The sequence below is a fragment of the Ambystoma mexicanum genome, chromosome 14 (genome assembly GCF_040938575.1).
Source record: "Ambystoma mexicanum isolate Mex_15411 chromosome 14, UKY_AmexF1_1, whole genome shotgun sequence".
NCBI lineage: Eukaryota > Metazoa > Chordata > Amphibia > Caudata > Ambystomatidae > Ambystoma > Ambystoma mexicanum.
Window position 1 is genome coordinate 647540201 of NC_090940.1, and position 22742 is coordinate 647562942.

The 22742-nt window shown below is 46.1% G+C and overlaps 1 protein-coding gene across 1 annotated transcript in view; it reads right to left on the reverse strand.

Moving 5' to 3' along the window:
- AKT1 (AKT serine/threonine kinase 1) overlaps positions 1 to 22742 on the reverse strand; it is a 397239-nt gene that overhangs the window by 131281 nt on the left and 243216 nt on the right. Inside the window, exon 3 of the mRNA XM_069638151.1 lies at positions 18389 to 18517. Coding sequence (XP_069494252.1) covers positions 18389 to 18517 — 129 coding nt within the window. The remainder of the gene's footprint in view (positions 1 to 18388; positions 18518 to 22742) is intronic.

Below are 22742 nucleotides of genomic sequence, written 5' to 3' on the forward strand. Positions count from 1 at the left end.
GCAAAAATAACCAAGGACTCAAAAGTAGTCTGCCTCACAACAATACTGTGGTTATAGTAAACATAGTGAAGCAGGAGCACTTAAATCAACTCTGGAGAAAGCCTGGAAAGAAATACAAAGCGTAATCAGAACTGTTAAGAAATATTGTCATCAAGAGTCAAGTGAACCAGGAGAAGGGGGTCATTCTTCTGGCTTCCCAAAACGGTTGTGTTGATTCAGATACTTGGGCATTGGTCGCAAAAGATATCGTCAAAGACACTTAGCTATTGGACCAGGAGGAGGGCGTCATCCTGCTGGTATTCTGTATCTTTGTGGACAGTAACTCTCAGTTAAGACCTTTAAACACAATCCCCAAGGTGGATACCAGTGAACCAGGAGAAAGGAGTCATTCTCCTGGTGCTCTTTATGTTGTTTTTGTATATAGTTGTAGGGCTAGAGTTAGGTCGTTTTGGACATAGGACAGGACTTTTACGTTTGGACAACCACCCTGATTATGAGCACAAGAGTTTTCCTTAGTTAGGCAGGGAATACCCTTTAGAATAGGGAGAGTTGGGGCTTCTTTTCTTATTGTTTAAAGTGTTCATGTCATGCCACCCCTTTGTCCGACTCCTTCCTCCAGCACGCCACGGAGCCCCTCTACTGAGGGCAAACATGTTTCAGGAAGCCACATTCACGGTTGAAGATGGCGAGACAGTGTTTCAATTAGTGAATGTCGTTTTGGCATTTGACCCTCAGATCCATTGTTCCAAATGAACACCGGCATACTGGTGGATTTTGATGTTGAATTTCGCAAGAAGTGCCATCAGTGGCTCCATGTAGAGGTTGAAGATGGGGGAAGAGGATGGAGCCTTATGGGACTGCACAGGTGAATGGGCATAGTATGAATCTGCAGGTGCCCATTTGGATGAGCTGGTATCTGTTAGTGTGGCAGCAGTTAAGCCATTGAAGGGCTGTGGCATTGAATCCATGCAGATTTAAGGTGCGTGTGTATGGAGGTGTGTGTCCAGAGTGTTAGAGGTGGAAAGGTGAAGGTTGGAAAGGGCTGTGTCAGGATGGGAGTCAGCCACCAGGGAAGGGGGTGGAAGAAGGAGGAGGAGGCAAAGGCGGCCACTGACACTCACTTCATAGGTCGAATGATCGCGAAGGAAGGTGGCAGTGCTGGGTGGGCCTTTGTCAAGGGAACAGGAAGCTTCAAGTGAGAAGAAGAAAGTGGTCAGTCCAGGAGAGAGGAGTAGTGAGAGGAGTAGAGAAGGAGATGTCTGAAGAGATGAGCGCATCCAAGGTGTGGCCGGCAGATGAGTCGGACCAGAGGGTAGAATGGAGAGGGAAATAATGGGGTGGGGAGGAGACACTGGAAGGTGAGACATGGTATCCCCCATTTCCTGACAGTTATTTAACCTATATTCTCTCTATTTTTATGGGATACTTCCAACTCCCATAACTCCTCGCTTTTTCTAACCAGCCCAACTACTGAGACAAAGAAGAGGAAAACTGAGACTAGGAAGAATACCACTAGTAACATGTACTGGCCTTGTCCCACTAATAAGGCCAGGCAGGGCCAGGCACTCAGTCACAATCACACACACCTGAAACTCATGGACCATTTTCCAAACTATAAAAGGTGGAGCACAGAAAGACTCGGAGAGTGAGACAGGGGCCAAGAAAGGAAGGCAAGCTGGATGGCGAGACGGAGGAGCAGCTGAAAGAGAGCTGCCGAGAACCAGGCCAAGGAGAACGGGACACACAGACGCTAACAGGCTGCGACTTGAGGCAGGAGAAAGCATGGCAAGGGAGCCGGGAGAGTCCCTTTCCTCCATGCACCAGCAAACTGCTTGTTTCCTCTGTGGGGCCACGGGGCAGCCCGGGAGTGTCTGAGGGGCAGGTGAGCAAGACCCTAACCTCGACGAGCTGAAAAATGAAGGATGCGTGAAAACAATCTCAGCCGTTGAGTTCAAAGAAAGGAAGAGCCCGGTTTGTGATACGCGCGATTGTGAAAGCTACAGTGTCGCACTCAAGGCTACACAATGAAGGATGAAAGACATTTTTATTTAGCCGGCGAGGGAGCCGATGAAAAACAAAGTACCGGTGCGGGTCCGTGTAAGAAGGCGCGTTGTTAAACACTTCTTGAAAGATAACAGAAGAGTGAATAATGAAAGCAAAATTTGTTTAAAGGGCACGAGCGAAAGAGAGTGTGCAGAGATTCACAAAGGCTAATGTGAAAGTGAACTGTTTGTAAAATGAGTAACAGAGTGGCTGTGAGCGCGTCCTAATGAACTATATGCTTTTGTGAAATAAGGAACAGAGTGGCTGAGGGCCCGTTCTGCAAAGCCAAGTGCAAGAGGCACTCACATTGAGAAAGTAAGCCTATTGTCAGAGTGGTCACGCATAGGGGTGAGAATTCTGTGCAGTTGCAAATGTTTTTGTCAAGGTGTTAATGATAAGGACCCTGCTGTCAGAGTGGTCACACATGTGGGTGATAATACTATGCAGTTGCGAAGGTCTCTGACAGGTGAACATTGTGAAAGAAAAGTACTAAGGTTGGGGAAGGGAGTTCTCCCCAAACTCAGTGAAATGGAGCTGTTTAGCTGGAAAATGTTTCAGCCATGTTTAAGTGTTTGAAGACAGGCAAGGGCAGCCTGTGAAAGTAAATTGTGAAACCGGGTGAGGGAAGCCCGAAAGAATCCATTGAAGAGAACTGTGATGCATATTCAACCGCCATAGAATTAGGTGAGGGAAGCCGAAACAGATTTCTGAGAAATCTTGGAACTGTGGATCCTACCCACCTTGCAGGACCTTTGTAAGAACCCCAGTGAACGGAACTTGGATAAGGGAGTGGTGAGCCACTTCTATTGCCATTGTGTCATTCCTACATTTCATTTTCCCACACTTAGTTATTGTGAAAAATGAGGGCCAGTATAGGTTTCTGATTTGGACTATTTTCTTTGTTTTACTGACTGACTTGGACTATTTTATTTTACTTTGATGGTCGCGACTACTCCCAACATAGAAATAGAGCCAGCTAGGAAGTCTCCAACCCCAGTCAAACTTAATAAAGGTGTTGAAACTTGTACCTTTTGTGTCTGTGTCCTTACTTGTGATACCCTGCCTGCCTCACAGACAATAATGACGACTCTGGAGGACTGTAAGTGGGCCAAGAGGACCACCCGCCGGTTGCCACCATTAATGGGAGAAGAGGAGGAAGGAGAGAGAAGTGTGACCATATGAAGGGTCCATATGTCAGGACAAGGAACGACAGAGGATGTTGGTGAGAGTCTGCCTGGAGGGAGCACTGACACAGGTGTCGGCGATCGGAAGGCCTGGATTGGAGACCAGGGTTTCCTCCCTGAGCTTCTTCCTTCCAATCTTAGTGAGAAGAGTAGGATTGGAGATAGAAAGGCAGTTAGAGAAGACAAAGGACAGGGTGTATCGCAGGGATCTGCAACCTACGGCTCCCCGGATGTTTTGGACTACAACTCCCATGATCCTTCACGTCTGTCCAAGACTGCCTTATGGTGGGGTCCTTTGCTTTTTTGGAAATAGCGTTTAATCATAGTTGTTTTTAAACTAGGTTTCCTCATTTGCTCCTCTACTTCTGTCGGAGGCCACTAATTCTTGCCCAGTAAAGCTCAAGCCTGTTAATTATCTTCTGGTTTTAGGTCTATTTAAGCCCATCATTGCACATGAAGGGCTCCTCTGGACTAAAATATTTTCTACTCTTTTTTCTGGCCTCCCTACGTCTAAAATTTCAGCTTTCAACATTTTTAAATAGTCTCAGGCATTTTCTCATTCTTTTGTCAGAAACTTTATTTGTATTACCTTCTGAGCAACAAAACTACAACAGAATGAACTTGCTTGCGCTCGGAAATAAACACGTGTCAACGGCTACTTGTCTTTCACCTAATCTTGTAAGTCCTTATAAATAGAATTTTTGGTTGAAAATTTTCCTTACACATGTGCATATTCTACTTTTGTTAAACGTGTCCCTGGGTTCCAGATAAGATTCTGAACATGGAACATTTTACTCTCTATTTTTTGAAGTTAGGAATAAAATGATTTTTTGGGAGTAAAAATGTAATTACCATTCCCAAAAGGGGTATTGTTTAGGCGAGAACAAATATATTCTAACCATAAAATAATTATTGGTATTTATTCTATACTTCTTGGCACCTGGTAATTCATGCAAATTAAAAGATTATTTGATGTTTTAACCTTAAAGTCCATCTTTCAGATCAGGCATTAATAATATTAGAGCTTCTTTGTAAAGTATTGCTCTGCTGTTACCACTCCAATCATTTCCATGAAGCTTTGTGAATTCAAGCTCCTATGTCAGCTGTTCCCTTTTTTCTGTTAGTATTAGTACAAGCTGTTAAGTTTTTTCGGTGGTAATTGCCTATTTTTAGGTAAAGTAAAACTGGCTGATACACTGCCGTTCGGCAGGGATGGGACGTTGCCTATTATTCTCAATCCTGTAAAAAGCCCCATCACAACGGTTCTGCAAGATGAGTTGAAACATATGATTTTCTATGTCCAAAAACCTAGGCTACGGTGTCCATTTTTTTGAGTCTTTCCCAGAATTCGTATTTCCTCATTCTTTCTAAACTGAAACCGTTTTGTCAAAAATGAAGAGCGACTCACTTTTCCTTTGAAACCCCATTGGCAAACAGAAAATATTCATAAAATTAAATGGCTTTTGAATTTGTGCTGCATATCTTTATGAACACTTAGACTGTTAACTCCTTACTAAACTTGGACCCATCACTCAGACTCAAAAGGCCTGCAGAGGGAGGAAACCAGAAAATGAAAACTCATGGAGTCCAGATAAATTAAGAAACATGATGATAAACTTACCGCAGCCCAGAATACTCGAGTTGAAAAGGGGAGGGAACAAGGGAGAGAAGCGGAAAAACCTAAGAAAAGATCCACTGAATTATCCAATTCTTTGTACCGATTCATATCCTCCTCTTCCTACATGCGTTTTAAATAGAGGTTTCTTTGGAGCCAGAATGCCACAAGGATACATTGCAACTTGCAAATACCCAGACAGTCTGCAATTAAAAAAACATCTTCTCCGTTGTTAGTCAGCATATCCTTTCTTTGTTGTCTCCGTAAAAGCAGACAGCATTCCGTTTCAAAAACAGATATGACTTTCCCCATGAATGACCTAGAAACATGATGGGTAACCCACTGATGCCTAGGTCCCGAGCTTACAACTCTCTGTGAATGTCCTGCAGCTCCTTCCTCTTCTGTACAGATAAGGTCATTTTTTTACTTCAGCTCCAAATATTCTGTTAATCATTTCTGAACCTCTCAAAACCACAATAACTGCCCATCCTAGCTCCTTATTATCATTCTGGTATCCTTTGTCAAGTAGAAAAGCAAGTCCCACTTCAGCAGTGGGTACTTCTTGAGTAACCAGAACCACTGCCTCATTTCAAACTCAAAAATCATGCAAGACCTGAAGTTTTAGATTGAAGGCCAGATCAAAACCCTACGCAAGTTTATTTACCACCCTCAGCCAAACGACTTAGTAGAACGTTTTAATAAAACCTTTAAAGAACTTTCTAAAAAAACGAGTGCAAAGCAGATGGACGCAACTGGTACACAATGATCCCTTGGGCCCCTTTTGCCAATCGCAAATCCCTCAGACCTCTCTAGAGTTTTCCCCTTTTGAGCTCCTTTATGGACGCAACCCCCGAGACATATTGGACATGCTCCGGGAGACCCGGGAAGAGGCAGTGTTACCCATGTCTCAAGCAGTCCAACAGCTTAAAGAACACATGGCTATCATGCAGGACCTGGTCAGAAAACATCTGGGACAGGCCCAAGAAAGCCAAAAGTCCCACTGTGACAAGAAGGCAGTGCCACAGTGCTTTTCCATCAGATAAAAAGTGTTAGTCCTGTTGCCCAACTCAGAGCACAAAAGGCTTTCACGATGGTCAGAACCCAAATATATTATATTAACCTTTTAAAGGAGTGGAAGGAAGGCCTAGTCGAGTCCTCTTCTATCCTAATGACCACTATATTAGCTGAGGAGAAATCCCACATAGTTTGGTCCCCTCCGACGTGCCTGAGCCACAACAAAAGGCCATCCAAGATCTAATAGATCAATTCCCGGATGTCTTAAATAGCGAACCAGGGCGAGTGAAAGGGATTAAACATTACAATTGCACAGCCCCAGGTAGGGCGATTAACTTGAGGCCTTGTCCAATTCCGTATGTAAGGAAGGAGGTGGAGAAAATGCTAGCCGCAGATATAATTGAACCATCACAGAGTCCGTGGTCATCGCCAATAGTCCTGTGGCCAAAACTGATCAGTCTTGGATGTTTTGTATAGACTTCCGAAAGTTGAATGCTGTATCCCAGTTTGACAACTAACTATCCGATGCCTCAAATTGATGAACTTATCGGCAGACTGCGATCGGCTGTCTATATCTCCATGTTGATCTAACGAAGGGCTATTGGTAGGTGCCTTTGAACCACTCTGATAAGGAGAAGACGACTTTCTCCACCCCAGGGGCCTATTTCCCTTCAAAGTCCTTCCCTTCAGACTTCATGGAGCATGCAAACTTTCAGCGGCTGATGGACCCCATACTGCAACCCTTTTCCCACTTCTGCGGCGCGTATCTGGATGACATTGTGATCGACAGCAAAACCTGGGAAAGCACCTGTTTCACTTATATGAAATCACCTGCACTCTTATGCAAGCCAGCCTTTACTGCCAATCCCAAAAAGTGTCACCTAGCACAGACGACGGTTAACTATCTGGGCGTTTTTGTGGGAAATGGATTAGTCCAACCCGAATTGGAAAATGTCAGGGCTGTGCAGGAAACACCACCCCCAAAGAAACAGGGAGACCCGAGAGCCTTTTTGGGGTTTACCGGGGTTATTACTGGTGGTTCATTCCCAATTACTCTGCCATAACATCTTGCCTCACTGACAAAATTGAAAAATGCTGAGCTACAAAAATCTTGCTGGCAAAAGGAAGATCAAGCCAACTTTAATACATTGAAACAGATCTTGTGCGGTGAGCTCGCCCTGAAGGTTTTAAGGTTGGAATAGGAGGGGAGCCCTTTTCCTGGAGGCTAGGGAGGTACGGCCGCTATGCAATAGTCCCCCTATGGGTGGCACAATGCAGAGGACCTTGTGGGGTTTGGGTGAAGATCAATCCATCAAGAACAAAGGATTTTGACAATCCGTCAGGGCAGGACTCCCAACAACGTATATGAAGAGAAGGACTGGAGATTTGGTCAAGCCGAGCTTTGAGAGGCAGCAGGTGTGGTAACCATCCACAGTGGGCGTTTCAAGTCCTGTGGGCTGACCAGGAATGCAGAAGAGTGGAGAACGCCAGCAAAGTGCTCAGGGAGCTCTGCGTGGTTCCAGCTGGTGCAGACCCAAACATGAAGCAGGAAGATGGAGCCAAGCAGACCAGTAGAGCGTGGTGCCGCTGCGGTGCAGCAAAAGCAGAGGAGAGAAGCCCCAGTCCCAGGGTGCCCCAGTGGCATACTGAAGTCCCAAAGAAGGTAACAGAGGTACGAGAGACCCGGAGGGGACACAAGGTGGAAGAGAGGCAGGCTTGAGAGGCTCTCCACTGGCCCTTTGGGAAGGGTACAACGAGCAACTGAGCAGAACTGCCTAGTCGCAGTGGCAGCAATAAAACCACTGGCCACCAGAGAGGAGCTGGAACCCCAACACAAGCATATTGAGCATCCAAGGAGAACATCCTTGTCACAGTGGTTGCAATAAGACCACTGGCCACCAGAGAAGGATCTGGAACCCCAACACAAGCATATTGAGCATCCAAGGAGAACATCCTTGTCACAGTGGTTGCAATAAGACCACTGGCCACCAGAGAAGGATCTGGAACCCCAACACAAGCATATTGAGCATCCAAGGAGAACATCCTTGTCACAGTGGTTGCAATAAGACCACTGGCCACCAGAGAGGAGCTGGAACCCCAACACAAGCATATTGAGCATCCAAGGAGAACATCCTTGTCACAGTGGTTGCAAATAAGACCACTGGCCACCAGAGAAGGATCTGGAACCCCAACACAAGCATATTGAGCATCCGAAGAGAACATCCTTGTCATAGTGGCGGCAATAAGGCCACTGGCCACCAGAGAAGGATCTGGAACCCCAACACAAGCATATTGAGCATCCAAGGTGAACATCCTTGCCACAGTGGTAGCAATAAAATCACTGGCCACCAGAGAAGGATCTGAAACCCCAACACAAGCATATTGAGCATCCGAGGTGAACATCCTTGTCACAGTGGTGGCAATTAGACCACTGGCCACCAGAGATGGATCTGAAACCCCAACACAAGCATATTGAGCATCCGAGGTGAACATCCTTGTCACAGTGTCGGCAATAAGGCCACTGACCACCAGATACGGGTCTGGGAACCCAACACAAGTGCAAAGAGCAACAAAGGAGAACTTCCTTGTCGCAGTGATGGCAATAAGCCCACTGACCACCAGCGAAGGGTCTGGGACACTGACATGAGCATATTAAGTATCAGAGGGAAGCATCCTTGTCGCAGTGGCAGGGAAAAGTCCGCTGCGGCCCGAGAAGGCTTGGGACTTTGCCAATAGCAGGAGAAGGGAGTCATTCTTCTGGTGCTGAAAGTTGAAGAAAATGAAAGTCATTTTTAACAGTAGATGCCGGGGGAAGGGAGTCATTCCCTCTGGCTCTGGTGTGAACTGTATTGGAGGGTGTGAACCAATACCAGGAAAAGGGAGCATTCTTCTGGTTCCGAAAGTTGACTACTGCAAAGGATTGTTGGAACCACAAGCAAGGGTAAGAGTCATTCCCCATGGTACCCTTTTTGCCAAAAAACATTTCTGGGAAGTGCCACCCAAATACCAAGAGAGGGGAATGATTCTCCTGGAGAAGGTACTTTTCTGTTCACTTATTCTTTAGTTGAAGTGTAAGGGATAGAAGTAGGTTGTGATACAGGAAGTGGAATTTCATTTTGACTGACATTCTGAGAGGTCCTTTAGCATTAGTTGTGGAGGGAATCCCCTGTTAGAAGATAAGGATAGTGAGGGTTTTCTTTTCTTGATAACTTTTCTTTACTAACCAAAATGCCACCCTTGTGTCAGGATCCTTCTTCGACGCCCTTACAAATCACAGTCCGCTTGTATTGCATTGCAGTGTTGTGTTCTTCTTATGCACACTTTCCTTCTGTGGGGATTGTCATTTGGTTAACTATTTGGCATGTGAGTGCAATTTACCATATTTTTTGCCTCCATATGTTGCCTGCGTGTTCTTATTCATCCTACACTGGGTACATCTTTTGCGAGGCCGCTTCTTTTCACCTCAGTCTGGACATGAAGTGTTACTTTGTTCTTTGCTAATAGAATGTGCTAAAACACTACATACCTTATTTAAATATTGAAATTAATTCTCATTTTTTTCGTCAACTCTTCTAACTCGGAAGCAAAGCTGTCCTACTACGGCACAATGTATATTTTTCTCACTGGTTTTCACAAACACTGATCCTTGCCCCCGAAAACAGATGCTCTCCCCTTCCTAACCGCAATGTCTAGGATGGCATTGCTCTGTTTCCTCCACCTTGACCTAAGTCAATGAGAATATTAGGACCCGGGGAGTGGGGGGGCAACCAATCAGGTTGCTCGGACTGCGGGTTGAATCTACCGATCCAAGACCACGTTCCGAACAACCTGATGGCTGCTTCCCCACCACACCATCTTCCTCCACCCACACTTACCTTTTGTTTCTCTCTGGCGGCAGCACCCTATTGCTGCTCCTGCTGCCTGCCATGGAAATAGAAGAGGGGCTCTGCTAGACACCCCTCTTTCAGCTCTGTGTCGGCCATCTTGACTAAGTATTTTATATGACCGAAGGGGCGCTGCAAGGCATCCTGTTCCTTCATACAAAAACATTTCTGTCAGCACCCTGGGTTACCGGATTGGCAACCTGGGCTGCGAATAGAAATAACATCCGATCCCTCCTTCCGGATTGGGTATTTATTATTATTATTATTATTATAGAAGATGCTTCCTGATGCCCTCCATGGCAGGCTAGATTTCAGAAGCGAGAACTGCAAGGCTATTGTTTTCCTCTTCCTAACCCCAGTGTCTAGGATGGCATTAGTCAGTTTCCTCCACCTGGACCTAAGCCAATCAGAATAGAAGATGCTGCCTGGTGCCCTCTATGGCAGGCTAGACTATAGAGGTGAGAACTACAGGGCCCATGCTCTCCCCTACCTAATCCCAGTGTCTTGGATGGCATTAGTCAGTTCCCTCCACCTGCACCTAAGCCAATCAGCATAGAAGACAAGCATGGCAGCAGTGACTGCCACCATCACAGTAGCACCGCCCTCCAAAATTAAAACAAAAGATTAAGGGAAGGGGTTCATGTGCACGTATGGAGAAGAGTGTGCATGTTGAGGGGGATGGGAGCCCACCTTGTAAAATAACGTATCCCTCATGAGAACTCCTGAGAAGTAATTATTTTCTCAAAGAAACGACAGTGTCAGGATGGTGGAATGGGGAAGGATGGGGCAAGTTACTTCCTGGAAATCTTGACAGTTATTCTGCAACACTTGAGCCCAAGGTTCTCTCTCTTCCACCATCCTTCGCTCTTGAAGAATAATGCTCTTCTCCAGAACTATCCTACTTGGCTATACGTAAACCTGGGTATAATAGACAGGGCTGGCAGAGGCTTCACATGTTTGAAGTATATGTCGGAGAATGGTACACCAACATTCCAAAGTACAACAAAGAACAGCTGAAAATGTACTTTTAATCCAAGGTGGTCGCTTCAGGAAGTGGTTATGCAGAAAGCAAAACAAACAGCTTGGTCCTGAGACAATATTCCTTGGGGGGGCCTGTGAGAAACCGTGAATCCCTTACTCAGGTGGCCAGGGAAGAACTGACCCTTTCAGACCCCACCCCTAGGGGTAGACGAGGGAGGATCACTTGGGTTGGGGCACCCAGGATTTTGATCAGGGGAATGCCCCAGGGGAGACGCAGTGTTATACCAGGGAAGAAGGTGAGGAGGATGAAATCCCTGAAGCTTTTGTAGGCTGTTCCAGATCTACCCCCCTTCGTACCAATGAATCTCCCTTGTCCAAATCCAACAAACCCTCCACCTATGGTAAGCCCTTTAGAAACCCAAACCCCAGTGCTCCCAGGATCCCTGTTTTTCTGTAGAATAGCCAGATACCCTAAGTCCTTTTTCTCCCTGTCCTTCCGATTATTATTTCTTGAATTCCCAGTCTGATTTAACTAAACCCCTGCCTCCCCGGGACTCCTATTCTTTTCACATTTTTGAATTGATCAAAACCCCTAGGACGAAGAGTATATTTCCTCACAACACCTTTTCCCCCCATCATATTACGTGGGATACTCAGAAACTCTACCCCTCCCCCTTTTCCGACAAACACTTTCACAAACCACGAAAGACAAAGGACTAACACTGAAACCGTTTACCTGACATGTCACAATACAAGGGTCAGGCAATTGACCAGGACCACACACACCTGACGTTTCCTTTCCCCACAGGGATAAAAGGTGGAGCACAAGAGCACACAGCGAGCAAGGCAGACTGCACGACGTGGCGGCTATCCAAACAAGGCAGTTCACGGCCCTTTCCAGCCCAAACCTGCGAAGCCTCCATGGAAGGAACAGTAACACCGCGAACAATAGCCAGCATGTGTTGCAGCAGATGTCCATGGTACACGGAGCATGCCTACGCTGATAAGCAGGACAGAGAGAGACACCTGCTACCGTGGTACCATCCTTGACTCAAGATACAAGAAAGGCCAAGCGGTTCATCACAGCCGGTGAGTAGAGGGGAGAACCGATAAGAAACCAAACTGTGTTGAATGAAAGTCGCAGGAAGGCAAATTGAGGAAAGTTCAAAGAACTGTTAACATTACGGGAAAACCAGCTGCAGAAGGATCCGGCACCATGTGGGTGCTCATTGGAGAGACACTGGTTGATCCAACGTTTGATGAAACTAACGATACCAGAAGCGCATGGGAAAGCCACAAGAAAAAGATCAAAGTCGTCATACAGGGGTCTAGCAAAATCCTCTGTACAGTCGAAAGTCTTTGACCGGCAAACCAATTGGAAAAACTAAGGGGAGTGAATCCTGTAGATGTGAGAAAAGAGAAAGAACTGTATGATTGGCAAAAGAGAACTGTGAGATTGGCAAAACTTGGCAAGAGTGAACCTGGCGGAGGAATGTCAATAGTGGACTGTTTAAAAAGACATTAAGATACATGAATGCAACAGAGAAATCTTTTGAATACAAGCCATAATGAACACGGCGGAGGGAGGCTGATATTCGAGAGGGGCCTGAGCCCAGAAGAGGTGGACCCAGGGGTGAAGTACCATCACCACAAGTGCAATCCGAAAGGAACTTTTGTTTGTTATTTTGACCTAATCAGGCTCTCAGAAGCAAGAGAATCAACCACCGAATGTCACGATATGGCTAGGAATTGTTTGTGGATCTGAGAAAAGTCATCACCCAATGGCCTATGGAAAGGAACTTGTGTTTATTATTTTGAAAACATCAGATCCTCGGAGGCAAGAGACTTTTTGTAGAAAAGAGACTTAACCACCAGAGGTCCTGATACCCCAGAACGGAACTGTTATCTTGTGCTGGGAAAGCTTGCGCGTGTGCTGTGCTTCGGAGTCCCGCCTTATGCCGTGCTCAAAAGTGGGGACGGGAGAGGCCCGGCTACCACATCCTGACTTATCATTTGTGAACACTTCTTTCTATCTTGTGAACCTTATCCCACACTTTTTTTGTATTAGGCCTAAGGATTGGCAATAAGTTGTTCTTAGTAGAGGCCTTTTTATTTGACAGGGCGCCACTAGGACTGCCTTATTATTATTTGATGGTCGATGCTTGCTCCCATCTTAGATTTAGGTTTAGATTAGGCGTTTATCTCACCCATTATAAAGTTCAATAAACACCCTTGAACTGTGATCACTTGTGTCTGTCTTCACTGTTGCCACCTGACAGGCCCATGAAACAGCAAAAAAAAAACAACATTAGTTGTCTTACCCAGCAAATGATCACAAGTAGAGCAACAACCGGTAAACACGGCCTGGGCGTTTTAAGTGCCAGATTTCCATTCACAATTGTACCCCTATTCTTTAACAATAGGAAGACTTTTTTCCATGAAATAGCATTAGTCCTTTCTTAATTTCGCATGAAATACAATTTACTTATGCGCTATAGATTTGTTTTAAAAAAATCAAAGCTCTCTCTTAAACAAAACTGAGCTTCGTTTTGCACATTTATTCAAAATTTGGAGCATCCATTCATTTTTGTAAGCCTGCTGATCAGGCAATCTTTTCAGCATCCAGCAAGATTAATAATAGAGATTTTTCAGCTAATAACTACAATAATTCAGGAATGTCACCATCCATGTATTGTTGTGTGGCAAACAATATGCTCGCTAATTACCCTGCTCAATCATTAACACACATCAAAACACGCAGATCTGGGGCTGGGAAAGCCCATCGCCGAGGCAGAATGTCACTGCTCAAAGAACTTCTGTAAAACAGATATTTCGCATGGTTGGGATTTTGCTAAAAAAGCTGCGAACTGAATGTAATGCAATCTAATGGAAAACCCTGAGAGATATTGTCAACATCCTTGCAACACGCTAATGGTTGTCAAACATTGCTACTTCTTTCTTGGGCACGCCTCAAAAAAGCAGCAGAAAACCTTGGCTTTCTCAAGGTCTGTTCAACAGCTTAAAATGGCAATTCACCCTTCAGCCTACTAACCGGAGCAGTAACATGGCTCGCTTCGAACTACTGCACAGGGTATAGACAGTCTTGTCAAGGAGTAATCAAGGAACTAGCGTGCCCGACGCCACGGCATTGGCATAGGTCGCCACATAAGAGCTAGGTTGGGCAGCGTGGTGGAGAAGCTGGGCCAGGGCCCAGCAACCTCTATTCAGACACAAAACTCATTACAAGGTTTATTTATTTATTTGACATGTACAGAGTACACTTAGCCCAGAGGCATCAAGGCGCTAAAGCTTAAGAAGATGGTTACAGTGAGGTGTTGGTACAGCATACATGTTATTTGATACAAATTGCATACTACAGTTACATTCACAGAACAGGTATACAGGCTGAGGGATAATAACAATTCAATTCTAGTATAAGCGCTTGAAGAGTATGTACAGGAGGCTGGATCACCTATAGCTGGTGTATCATTGTTGTGAATCTAGGCTGAATAGTCTAGTTTTGAGACTTTTTCGGAATGACCACAAGGATGGGTTGTTTCTTAGTTGTGGTGGTAGGGCGTTCCATAGATTAGCAGCAACTACCGGGAAGCTGGACCCAAATGCTTTTACGCTCTTAAATCTTGGTATGATGATGCGGGTTGGAGTAAGAGGAGCGGGTGGGCCTATTGGATTGGGTTCTGATAATTTGGTTTCTGAGATAGGTCGGTGCACTGTCAGACAAGCATTTGCGGGCAGGGGTGAGGATTTTGAATTTGATCCGGTCATCGACAACGAGCCAGTGCATGAGTCTTCTGGTGGAGGAGATGTGCTCATTTTTAGGTATGTTCAATGCTGCTCTAATAGCGTTATTTTGTACTATTTGAAGATTTTTGGTATTTCTCGTACTGGTGCCCGTGAATAGTGAGTTGCAATAATCAATCCTTGAGAGGATCAAGGCTCTTGCTAGTGTAATGCCATTGTCAGTGGAGAGAAAGGGTCTACTAGATCTAATAAGTTTGGACGTCTAGGCTGCGTACGAGACAATGGCACTGACCTGTCTGGTGAAGGATAGGGATGAGTGTACGTAGACCCCACAGTGTTTTTATTTCTTTGGCGACATGGATCGTGTTGCCATCAATATTAAAGGATTCGTGTTGTTTTGGCAAACTATCTAGTTTAGATTTATTTCCCATTAGGATGGGCTCCGTTTTCTCATCGTTAAGGCATGATTCATTCTGGGCCATCCAGGCCTGGATGGCGAGGTATATTTTGCTGAGGTTGTGGGTGTCGGTGTCATGACAACCTGATATTGGGATTAGTATTTGCATATCATCCCCGTAATTAGTATATGTGATACCCAAGTTATCTCATTTGTCAAATAGGAGCTTTGTGTAGGAGTTGTACAGTGTTGGAGATACACATGAGCCGGGTGGAACGCTGCATGTTACAGGGGTGTAGGGGAGGCTGCTGCTGTGGTTGAAAAGACTCTTGTTATGGGGTTGAAAGAAAGGATTCGATCCATTTGATGGCTTCTGGTGAGAAATGGACTGAGGTTTCAAGGTGGTGACATAAGATTTTGTGGTTGACCAGGTCAAAGGCAACGGAGAGGTCTAGAAGAAGGAGGATGCAAAGGTCTCCTCTGTCTTTGAATTGGTCCATCTCTATTTTCAGATCCAGTAGGGCTGTCTCTGTACCATGGCCAGGTCTAAAACCCGACTGTCTTAGTCCTAGTAGTTTGTTAGCTTCCAGGAATTGTTGGATCTGCAGATAAGCTGCACGATTGAGGATTTTTAAAAAGAAAGGTACGGTAGTGAAGGGTCGAAAAATGGGTCCAAGGTGGGTTTTTTTTTTTAGCATAGGTAGTTGCCAGGCTTCTTTTATGTCGTCCGGTAAGGAACTGGAGGTGAATGAGCTATTGATAACGGCGGTGATGAGAGGCGCTAATTTGTCTGCGCATTCTTTTATCAGTTTGGGAGGGCAAGTATCGCCTTTACATCTGGATGGTTTTAGTCCTTTAATGATGTTAATAGTTTCTGCTGTGGTCACTGGTCTACACGTGAATTTGTTGGATATAAGTGACTGTGGAGTTGCGGGAGTGGGTTGGCGGTCCGAGGCAAGGTCGAGTTTGGATTTTTTTATTTCAATGTTACTTTGCAGTAGGGTCATTTTGTATGCAAGTGCTTTTTGTACATAAGCACACCATAGCTGATCTTTGATGGAGTGGTCAAGGGCCGGGGCAGGTGATTTGAGCTCACGGAGGATGGCGAATAGTTCCCTGGGGCGAGATTGGGCGTTCTGGATTCTAGAGTTGTAAAGATTACTTTTAGCTTTGGCAATTGCTTCTTTATAATTGTTGGCTCGGGTCTGGAAGATGGCTTTGTTTGTGGGTGTTGGCGATTTCCGCCCGTTCCATTCGGCAGGTCTTTTAGTTGCACGCAGCGTTTGTAGTTCTGCGGTGAACCAGGTGTTGGTATGAGCTTTGGGCTTCATTTTCTTAGGTTTCAGAGGCGCGACTGTGTCCAGGGCTGTTAGCATAGTTTTATTATATAGTTTGACTAGGGGGGGATGGGTCGTCTTCCGAGTAGGTGGAGTTTGTTAGGGGTGCTAATAGGGGGAGCATATTATCGCGACTGATATTTTTAGAGTTTCTGGATGGTGGCATAGGTGGTGGTGGGGGTGCTTTAATACATTTGGTGGTTATGGTAGTGGAGAAGATTATGGTGTTGTGATCGGATCAAGGTGATGGAGTATTAGACATGATGTTCGTGACGCAGTTGATGTCGGCAAACCAATCTAAGGTTCTGCCTTTTTCGTGTGTGGGTGTGCTGATGTGATGGGAGAAGCCTTGGGTTTTCATGGAATCGGCGAGGAAGCCTGCGTGAGTATCAGAAGAATTGTTCAGGCCAAAGTTAAAGTCGCCTAGGATGATGGCTTTGGATTGTGGTTTCATGTTGTAAGCTAAGAGAGCGGTGATGTCATCTTCAAAGGTAGATGGTGCACCTGGGGGTCTGTATACAATGTGTAGCGTACAGGTACAGGAGTGGGTGAGTTTGATTTTTAAGGTAATCACTTTGGCCGAAGTGATGGATGGTTCTCCTGCTATTCTGATGTTGAAGGTGTCTTTAGCTATAAGAGCTACTCCACCTGCCTTGGAAATAGCTCTGTCCTTTCCGATATATTGTGTATGCCTCAGGGATGGCTGGTGAAAGGGCGGGACCTGAGGCCGGTTGGAGCCAGGTTTCTGTGATAGCCAGTAGGTCTAGGTCATGGACTTTGATAAGGTCTGCTATATCTAGGGCATGGGCTGTGATAGATCGTGCATTGATGAGGGCGCCTTTCAGGTAAATGGCTGAGTCGATGTCCCCAAGGTTCTGTTTTGCTTGTACTTGCTCCCTAAATGATTGAAGAAAGTCCAGCTCAAGTTGGAGGGGTTGTGGTTGTTAAGAAACCATATCCCCTCTCCCCCCTACAGATGTTATCTTCTCTTCCCCAGTCAGTGCGGGGGACCCCGCGTACCTACTGCTTATTTTTGCAGCCATTCTGGATCAGTCGGGAAGAAGCTGGCAAGGGCAGCCAACCACAGAGAAGCAAAAGGACTGGCTTGCGGTAAAGGTCCATTTACAGCAACCAATCGTCACCCAAGGTTCCATGGCTATGAGGGGCTGCCAATGCTGAAGGCCTTAGTAGTTGTCGCAGAGATCCTTTCTCCAGCGGTAAGGAGGCAGGAAGCCACCATTACCTGTACTAAGAGAAGGGCCTACGAGACAAGCCACAAGACTGATCTGTGCTGTTCCGGCCACATGGACTGCGAAGTGAAAAGAACGTTACTGACCCTGATGATGATGCAACAACAAGGAGCCAACTCTAGAGGACTAGTCTCTTTGTAAGCTAGACTTCTCTTGACAGGTTGCTGGGATTTCGATGCCATAGATTGATGCTCAAGTCAGGCCATTCAGAGTTCTCTGGATAGATTGACAAGTGGGTGTTTTCTTCTTTTGAGTCTCACACAGGGGCTCAGCACAAATACCAATATGAGGTTTCATGGTGTGAGGGATTTTAAGTTGCGCTGAGGACTAAGGGGCACTCTCGCTGCTCCTTTGTAGCCCACTGAAGCGGCGTAGCTGCCCTATAGTGATTTGGGGGCTTCTACTTCTTGCACCTCTCCCAGAGAGGGGTTCTGATCTTTCCTTTTAGTTATTGGGTGGAGGCAGAATGCCAGGCAGGTTCAGGTGCGTGGTCTTTTAGTGTTCCCTGGAGCGTCTTACCTTATGCACAGACAGGAAGTGAACGGTGGGGTGGTGCAGAGAAAACCTGGCACTTCAAAGGAATTGCACTGAATATTTCATATAATAAATTCCATTTCCCAGCTCCAATAATCAGAGACCCAGGGATAGATTTTGTGGGGTCGACTGTTCAAACGAGGGTTCTCCCCAGCATCCCCCCAAGGCACAGAACAATTGCACGGTAATCAAATGCCGCAAGCAGGATACCATGCTACTCAGTGGTTAGGAGGCTGCCACGGCTAAAGTACCAGACTCAGTGACCAATCCGAGCTTGAAAGGATGCACCCACGCTTGTTCTGACTGGAAACACACTCACTCTCTTACTAGAACATTCTAATGTCGCGCGCGCGTGCTGCAGAAAAAGGAATATTGGCAGTCGCTTACGTGCAACCGAGAAGTTGTTCAAGGGGCTCTCCATTTGGTCCACATCCTGCGGGCGCTCTTTGTAGCCAATGAACGTGCCATCAGACTTCAGCAGAAAATACCTGGGCCGCCACGTTTTTATGTACTCTCCTGAAACAGAGAACAGCACCCAAAATGTCAACAGGCATGCCCAAGCAGACATGTGCTCACCATAAACATGCATGTTCCTTCAATTAACAGCACGTGTGGCGACAGGAGCCCATTAATCGCCACAGATATTAAGGAAGTGATGTTCAGGAAATCAAAAACGAAGTTGTCCATTCAGATTTGGAAAGAACAGGCTACCACTAAGACCTGAAATGTCCCGATAAGTTTTAAAAGCATATGTTTAGAATCGAATGTTCAGTTTAACAAACATGTTAATCTGAACGTGGATTCTCAGCCCCAGCTGCAACCTGTCACTTGTACATGCGTTGCAAATGCTACTGTGATGCTCGTTCTCCTACTCACATAAAAAAACGGGCCCTGAGTGAAGTTACCAAGGGAAAGGGGGAAGGGGAAAGGGGGAAAGGTAGAGGTGGTTATTTCACTGCGAAGCAACGTCTGCCTGCCAAAAAACAGCCCACAACAGCAGTCGTCTACCAGGAAGAACTCCGACGCAGGGTGCAGCAGCCATCTCGTTTAAAGCACTCTTATTGCAGGCAGGTTGTTGAATTTGCTGTTGGCCATTTAAAGTTTCCTTTAACCCTTCAAAGCTGAAAGGCAGCCCGCATGGACCACTGCAGCCTTGCGAGTGATTCTGAATGGAATGACCAGGAACGTGTGTCTTGACCTTATTTGGCTCCAAAGTCCCATGGAAAGGATAAATGCCCAGAACAAGTGCAAGCTTCAGTAACACATAGGGCCCAATTCATGGATTTATTTTTTGCACGGTTCAAAGTGACTTTGCTCTGTCGACACAAACCCCGATTCATGGAACTGTGCAAAGTGTATTTTTGCAGTCTGAAATTAACTTTTCGTTGACTTTGCACTGCAAAAATACACTTTGCACAGTTCCATGAATCGGGGTTTGTGTCGGCAGAGCAAAGTCCCTTTGAACCGGGCCCTTAATGTCGTTATCAAACCACATTTTCAATGCATGAACAATTCCTCTGTCTTCATATTTAACAAACTGGAGGCAAATTTTGCATTCTGTAAATAAATTGCACAATGAAAAACTTAAGATGGAAAGTGGCATTATCTGTGGGCGAGCATGTTAGCAACACTCCATCTCAGCTGGTAAATATCTAAATTGCCCTGCCTTACATATTTAAATTCAAGTTCTGCAACATCTGCCTGAAATACATTTAAAAAAAACTTTGCGATTGGCAGCAGATGTCCAATGCTTTATTCCTGCCATTGTCATTTTTCACAGTGACATATGGAGAAATCTTTCATTTAAATTCTGCAGCGCAAGTGCTTTCCGACAACTGTGGGTAATTTGCAAATGTGTTAAAACTGCTTCATCAAAACAGCATAATCTTTTGTCATAAAAACCCAAAAGAAGAAAAACAAACATAAAAGGTAAAGGGGGAAAAACGATGTCCAATAGGTACAAATACAGACTCCCGAGGAAATGTCCATGAAAAAGCCTTTTGTGGGTTTGAAAGGCCGCACGGCGGGTTATGAACAAGGCAGAACAGCGTGGGATTGTGCTTTACCTCTGCTTGTTAGGCTCTGAACAGGGCAGAACAGCGCGGGATTGTGCTTTACCTCTGCTTTTTAGGCTCTGAACAGGGCAGAACAGCGCGGGATTGTGCTTTACCTCTGCTTTTTGGGCTCTGAACATGGCAGAACAGCACAGGATTGTGCTTTACCTCTGCTTTTTGGGCTCTGAACAGGGCAGAACAGCGTGGGATTGTGCTTTACCTCTGCTTTTTGGGCTCTGAACAGGGCAGAACAGCACGGGATTGTGCTTTACCTCTGCTTTTTGGGCTCTGAACAGGGCAGAACAGCACGGGATTGTGCTTTACCTCTGCTTTTTGGGCTCTGAACAGGGCAGAACAGCACGGGATTGTGCTTTACCTCTGCTTTTTGGGCTCTGAACAGGGCAGAACAGCACGGGATTGTGCTTTACCTCTGCTTTTTGGGCTCTGAACAGGGCAGAACAGCGCGAGATTGTGCTTTATCTCTGCTTTTTAGGCTCTGAACAGGGCAGAACAGCACGGGATTGTGCTTTACCTCTGCTTTTTGGGATCAGAACAGCACGGGATTGTCCTTTACCTCTAAGACTAGGGTTAGTTACCTTTCACTCTCCACTACACCAACTCGAGTTAAACCCAGAGCTACAAATACAAGTGCACAAAAGGAAAACACATTGAGGGCCGTGTGTAAATGTTCATTTTTACCCGTTTTTGATAGAACTGTTCGGATATTCTGTTGTGTGCAGTTAGCATCGACAAGCGTCTTATAAATGGCTTTGCTTTATCCGAAAGGCAAATATGGCTACCTAAATAATGAAAAAAGGCGTCTCCTTTTCTCCTCCCTGATCTTTAAGGTGAGCTGCTGCCAAGCTGGCCTGGCTCGCCAGTCTTGCATTCCACCCTATGCCGCTTTGGACTGTGGGACTCGTAGTTTGGCTCCGTTCCCTTACTTATGTGTCACTTTTACACTTCTGGGGGTTCTCAAAGCATGGCATTGCCATTAGGCAACCCTTCTCCCTCAAACGCCTCCTGGTTTTATGACTTCGGGACATTTTCATGCAGACGTAAAAGAAATAGATTTCAATGCAATCCACCTGTTTTAACACCCGATAAAAGCAGATTTCATAGGAGTCCGCTGTAAATGCAGTCTACAAAGTGTAATTTGCTGGTGGCGTTAACATTTTTTACAACACACAGTGTAAAATGAAAGAGTAGATTTGATACTGCTAATTACTACTTATGCAAGAGAGTGAACAGCGTATAATGGTCAACGCTGACAGTTGCCTGCACGCGATTAGGACGTTTAATGAAATGACCCCCATCGCATCATCCGTGCCTTCACTCTCAAATCGATTCAGGTTTTCCGAGCCAAAAAGTAGGTGTAGCAGCAGTGTACTCAGGCTTACACAAGGCTCTGCCGCGCATGGACTAACCAGGGCACTAGGAAGAATGAAAGACATACAGTAAAACAAACAGCCCCCTGCCAGAGTCCTTCAGCAGAGAGTGGGAGGTACAGCCCCTTCCTCGGCTGGTCCCTCCCCCTGGAACGCCTCCCTGCCCCCCTCAGACTTGGGACGGATCTTCTTAAGTATCGGAAACTTCTCAAGACTTTCCCTTTCTCCTCTTCCTTCCCTCTCCCCCTCCCGTGCTAACGTTTCCTCTGCCGCTGCGACCCAGGCCTGGTCCCTTCAGAGTCCCTTCAGAGTCACACAGGGGCCAGACCACCCCCTACCAGCCCCCCCCCTCCCAGCATCCCTTGCCAGCACTTGCCCTGGGGCTCCCTTCCCAACTAACCCAACTTGGTTCTCTCTGTCCACCACACTCCCCCTCCATTCCCCCTGGCACTTGCCACTTTGGCCCCCCAGCACTTGCCCACCCCCCCTCGCTGGGGCACCCCACTCCGGCACTTCTCCCTCTACCCCCTCCCCTGGCATTTACCACCTTGTCAAGCACTTGCACGGTAGGATTGTCACAAGGCCAATATAACCGATTTCTGTTCTTCTTTGCTATTCCCCCCCAACCCCCTTAGCCCCAAACCTTGTCTTGTGGCGCCGGGAAACACTTGTGGATGGAACGGGTGAAACTTGTGGATGGAACGGGTGAAACTTGTGGATGGAACGGGTGAAACTTGTGGATGGAACAGAGTGAAACTTGTGGATGTAACGGGTGAAACTTGTGGATGGAACGGGTGAAACTTGTGGATGGAACAGGGTGAAACTTGCGGATGGAACTGGTGAAACTTGTGGATGAAACGGGTGAAACTTGTGGATTGAACAGGGTGAAACTTGTGGATGGAACAGGGTGAAACTTGTGGATGGAACGGGTGAAACTTGTGGATGGAACGGGTGAAACTTGTGGATGGAACGGGGTGAAACTTGTGGATGGAACGGGTGAAACTTGTGGATGGAACAGTCGCAGTACATGGAACGGATGGAGTACATTGAACTATTGGGAGTGGGCTCGATCTCAACCACCTAAAGTAAACCACCACATCACATCTCCACACTAACTCTCTTCCCTACATCACCACTGAACTAGGACACAGCGATACTGACACCATTGGGTATAGCTGTCCTCATACCATCACTTGCCTCATACTCCCCATCACTCTAAGTAAACACTGCTGGTTACACACCCTCCAGCCTAAGCGTTCTCCTCAGGCCTGACGCAGCCACACTCGGTCTGGATAACAA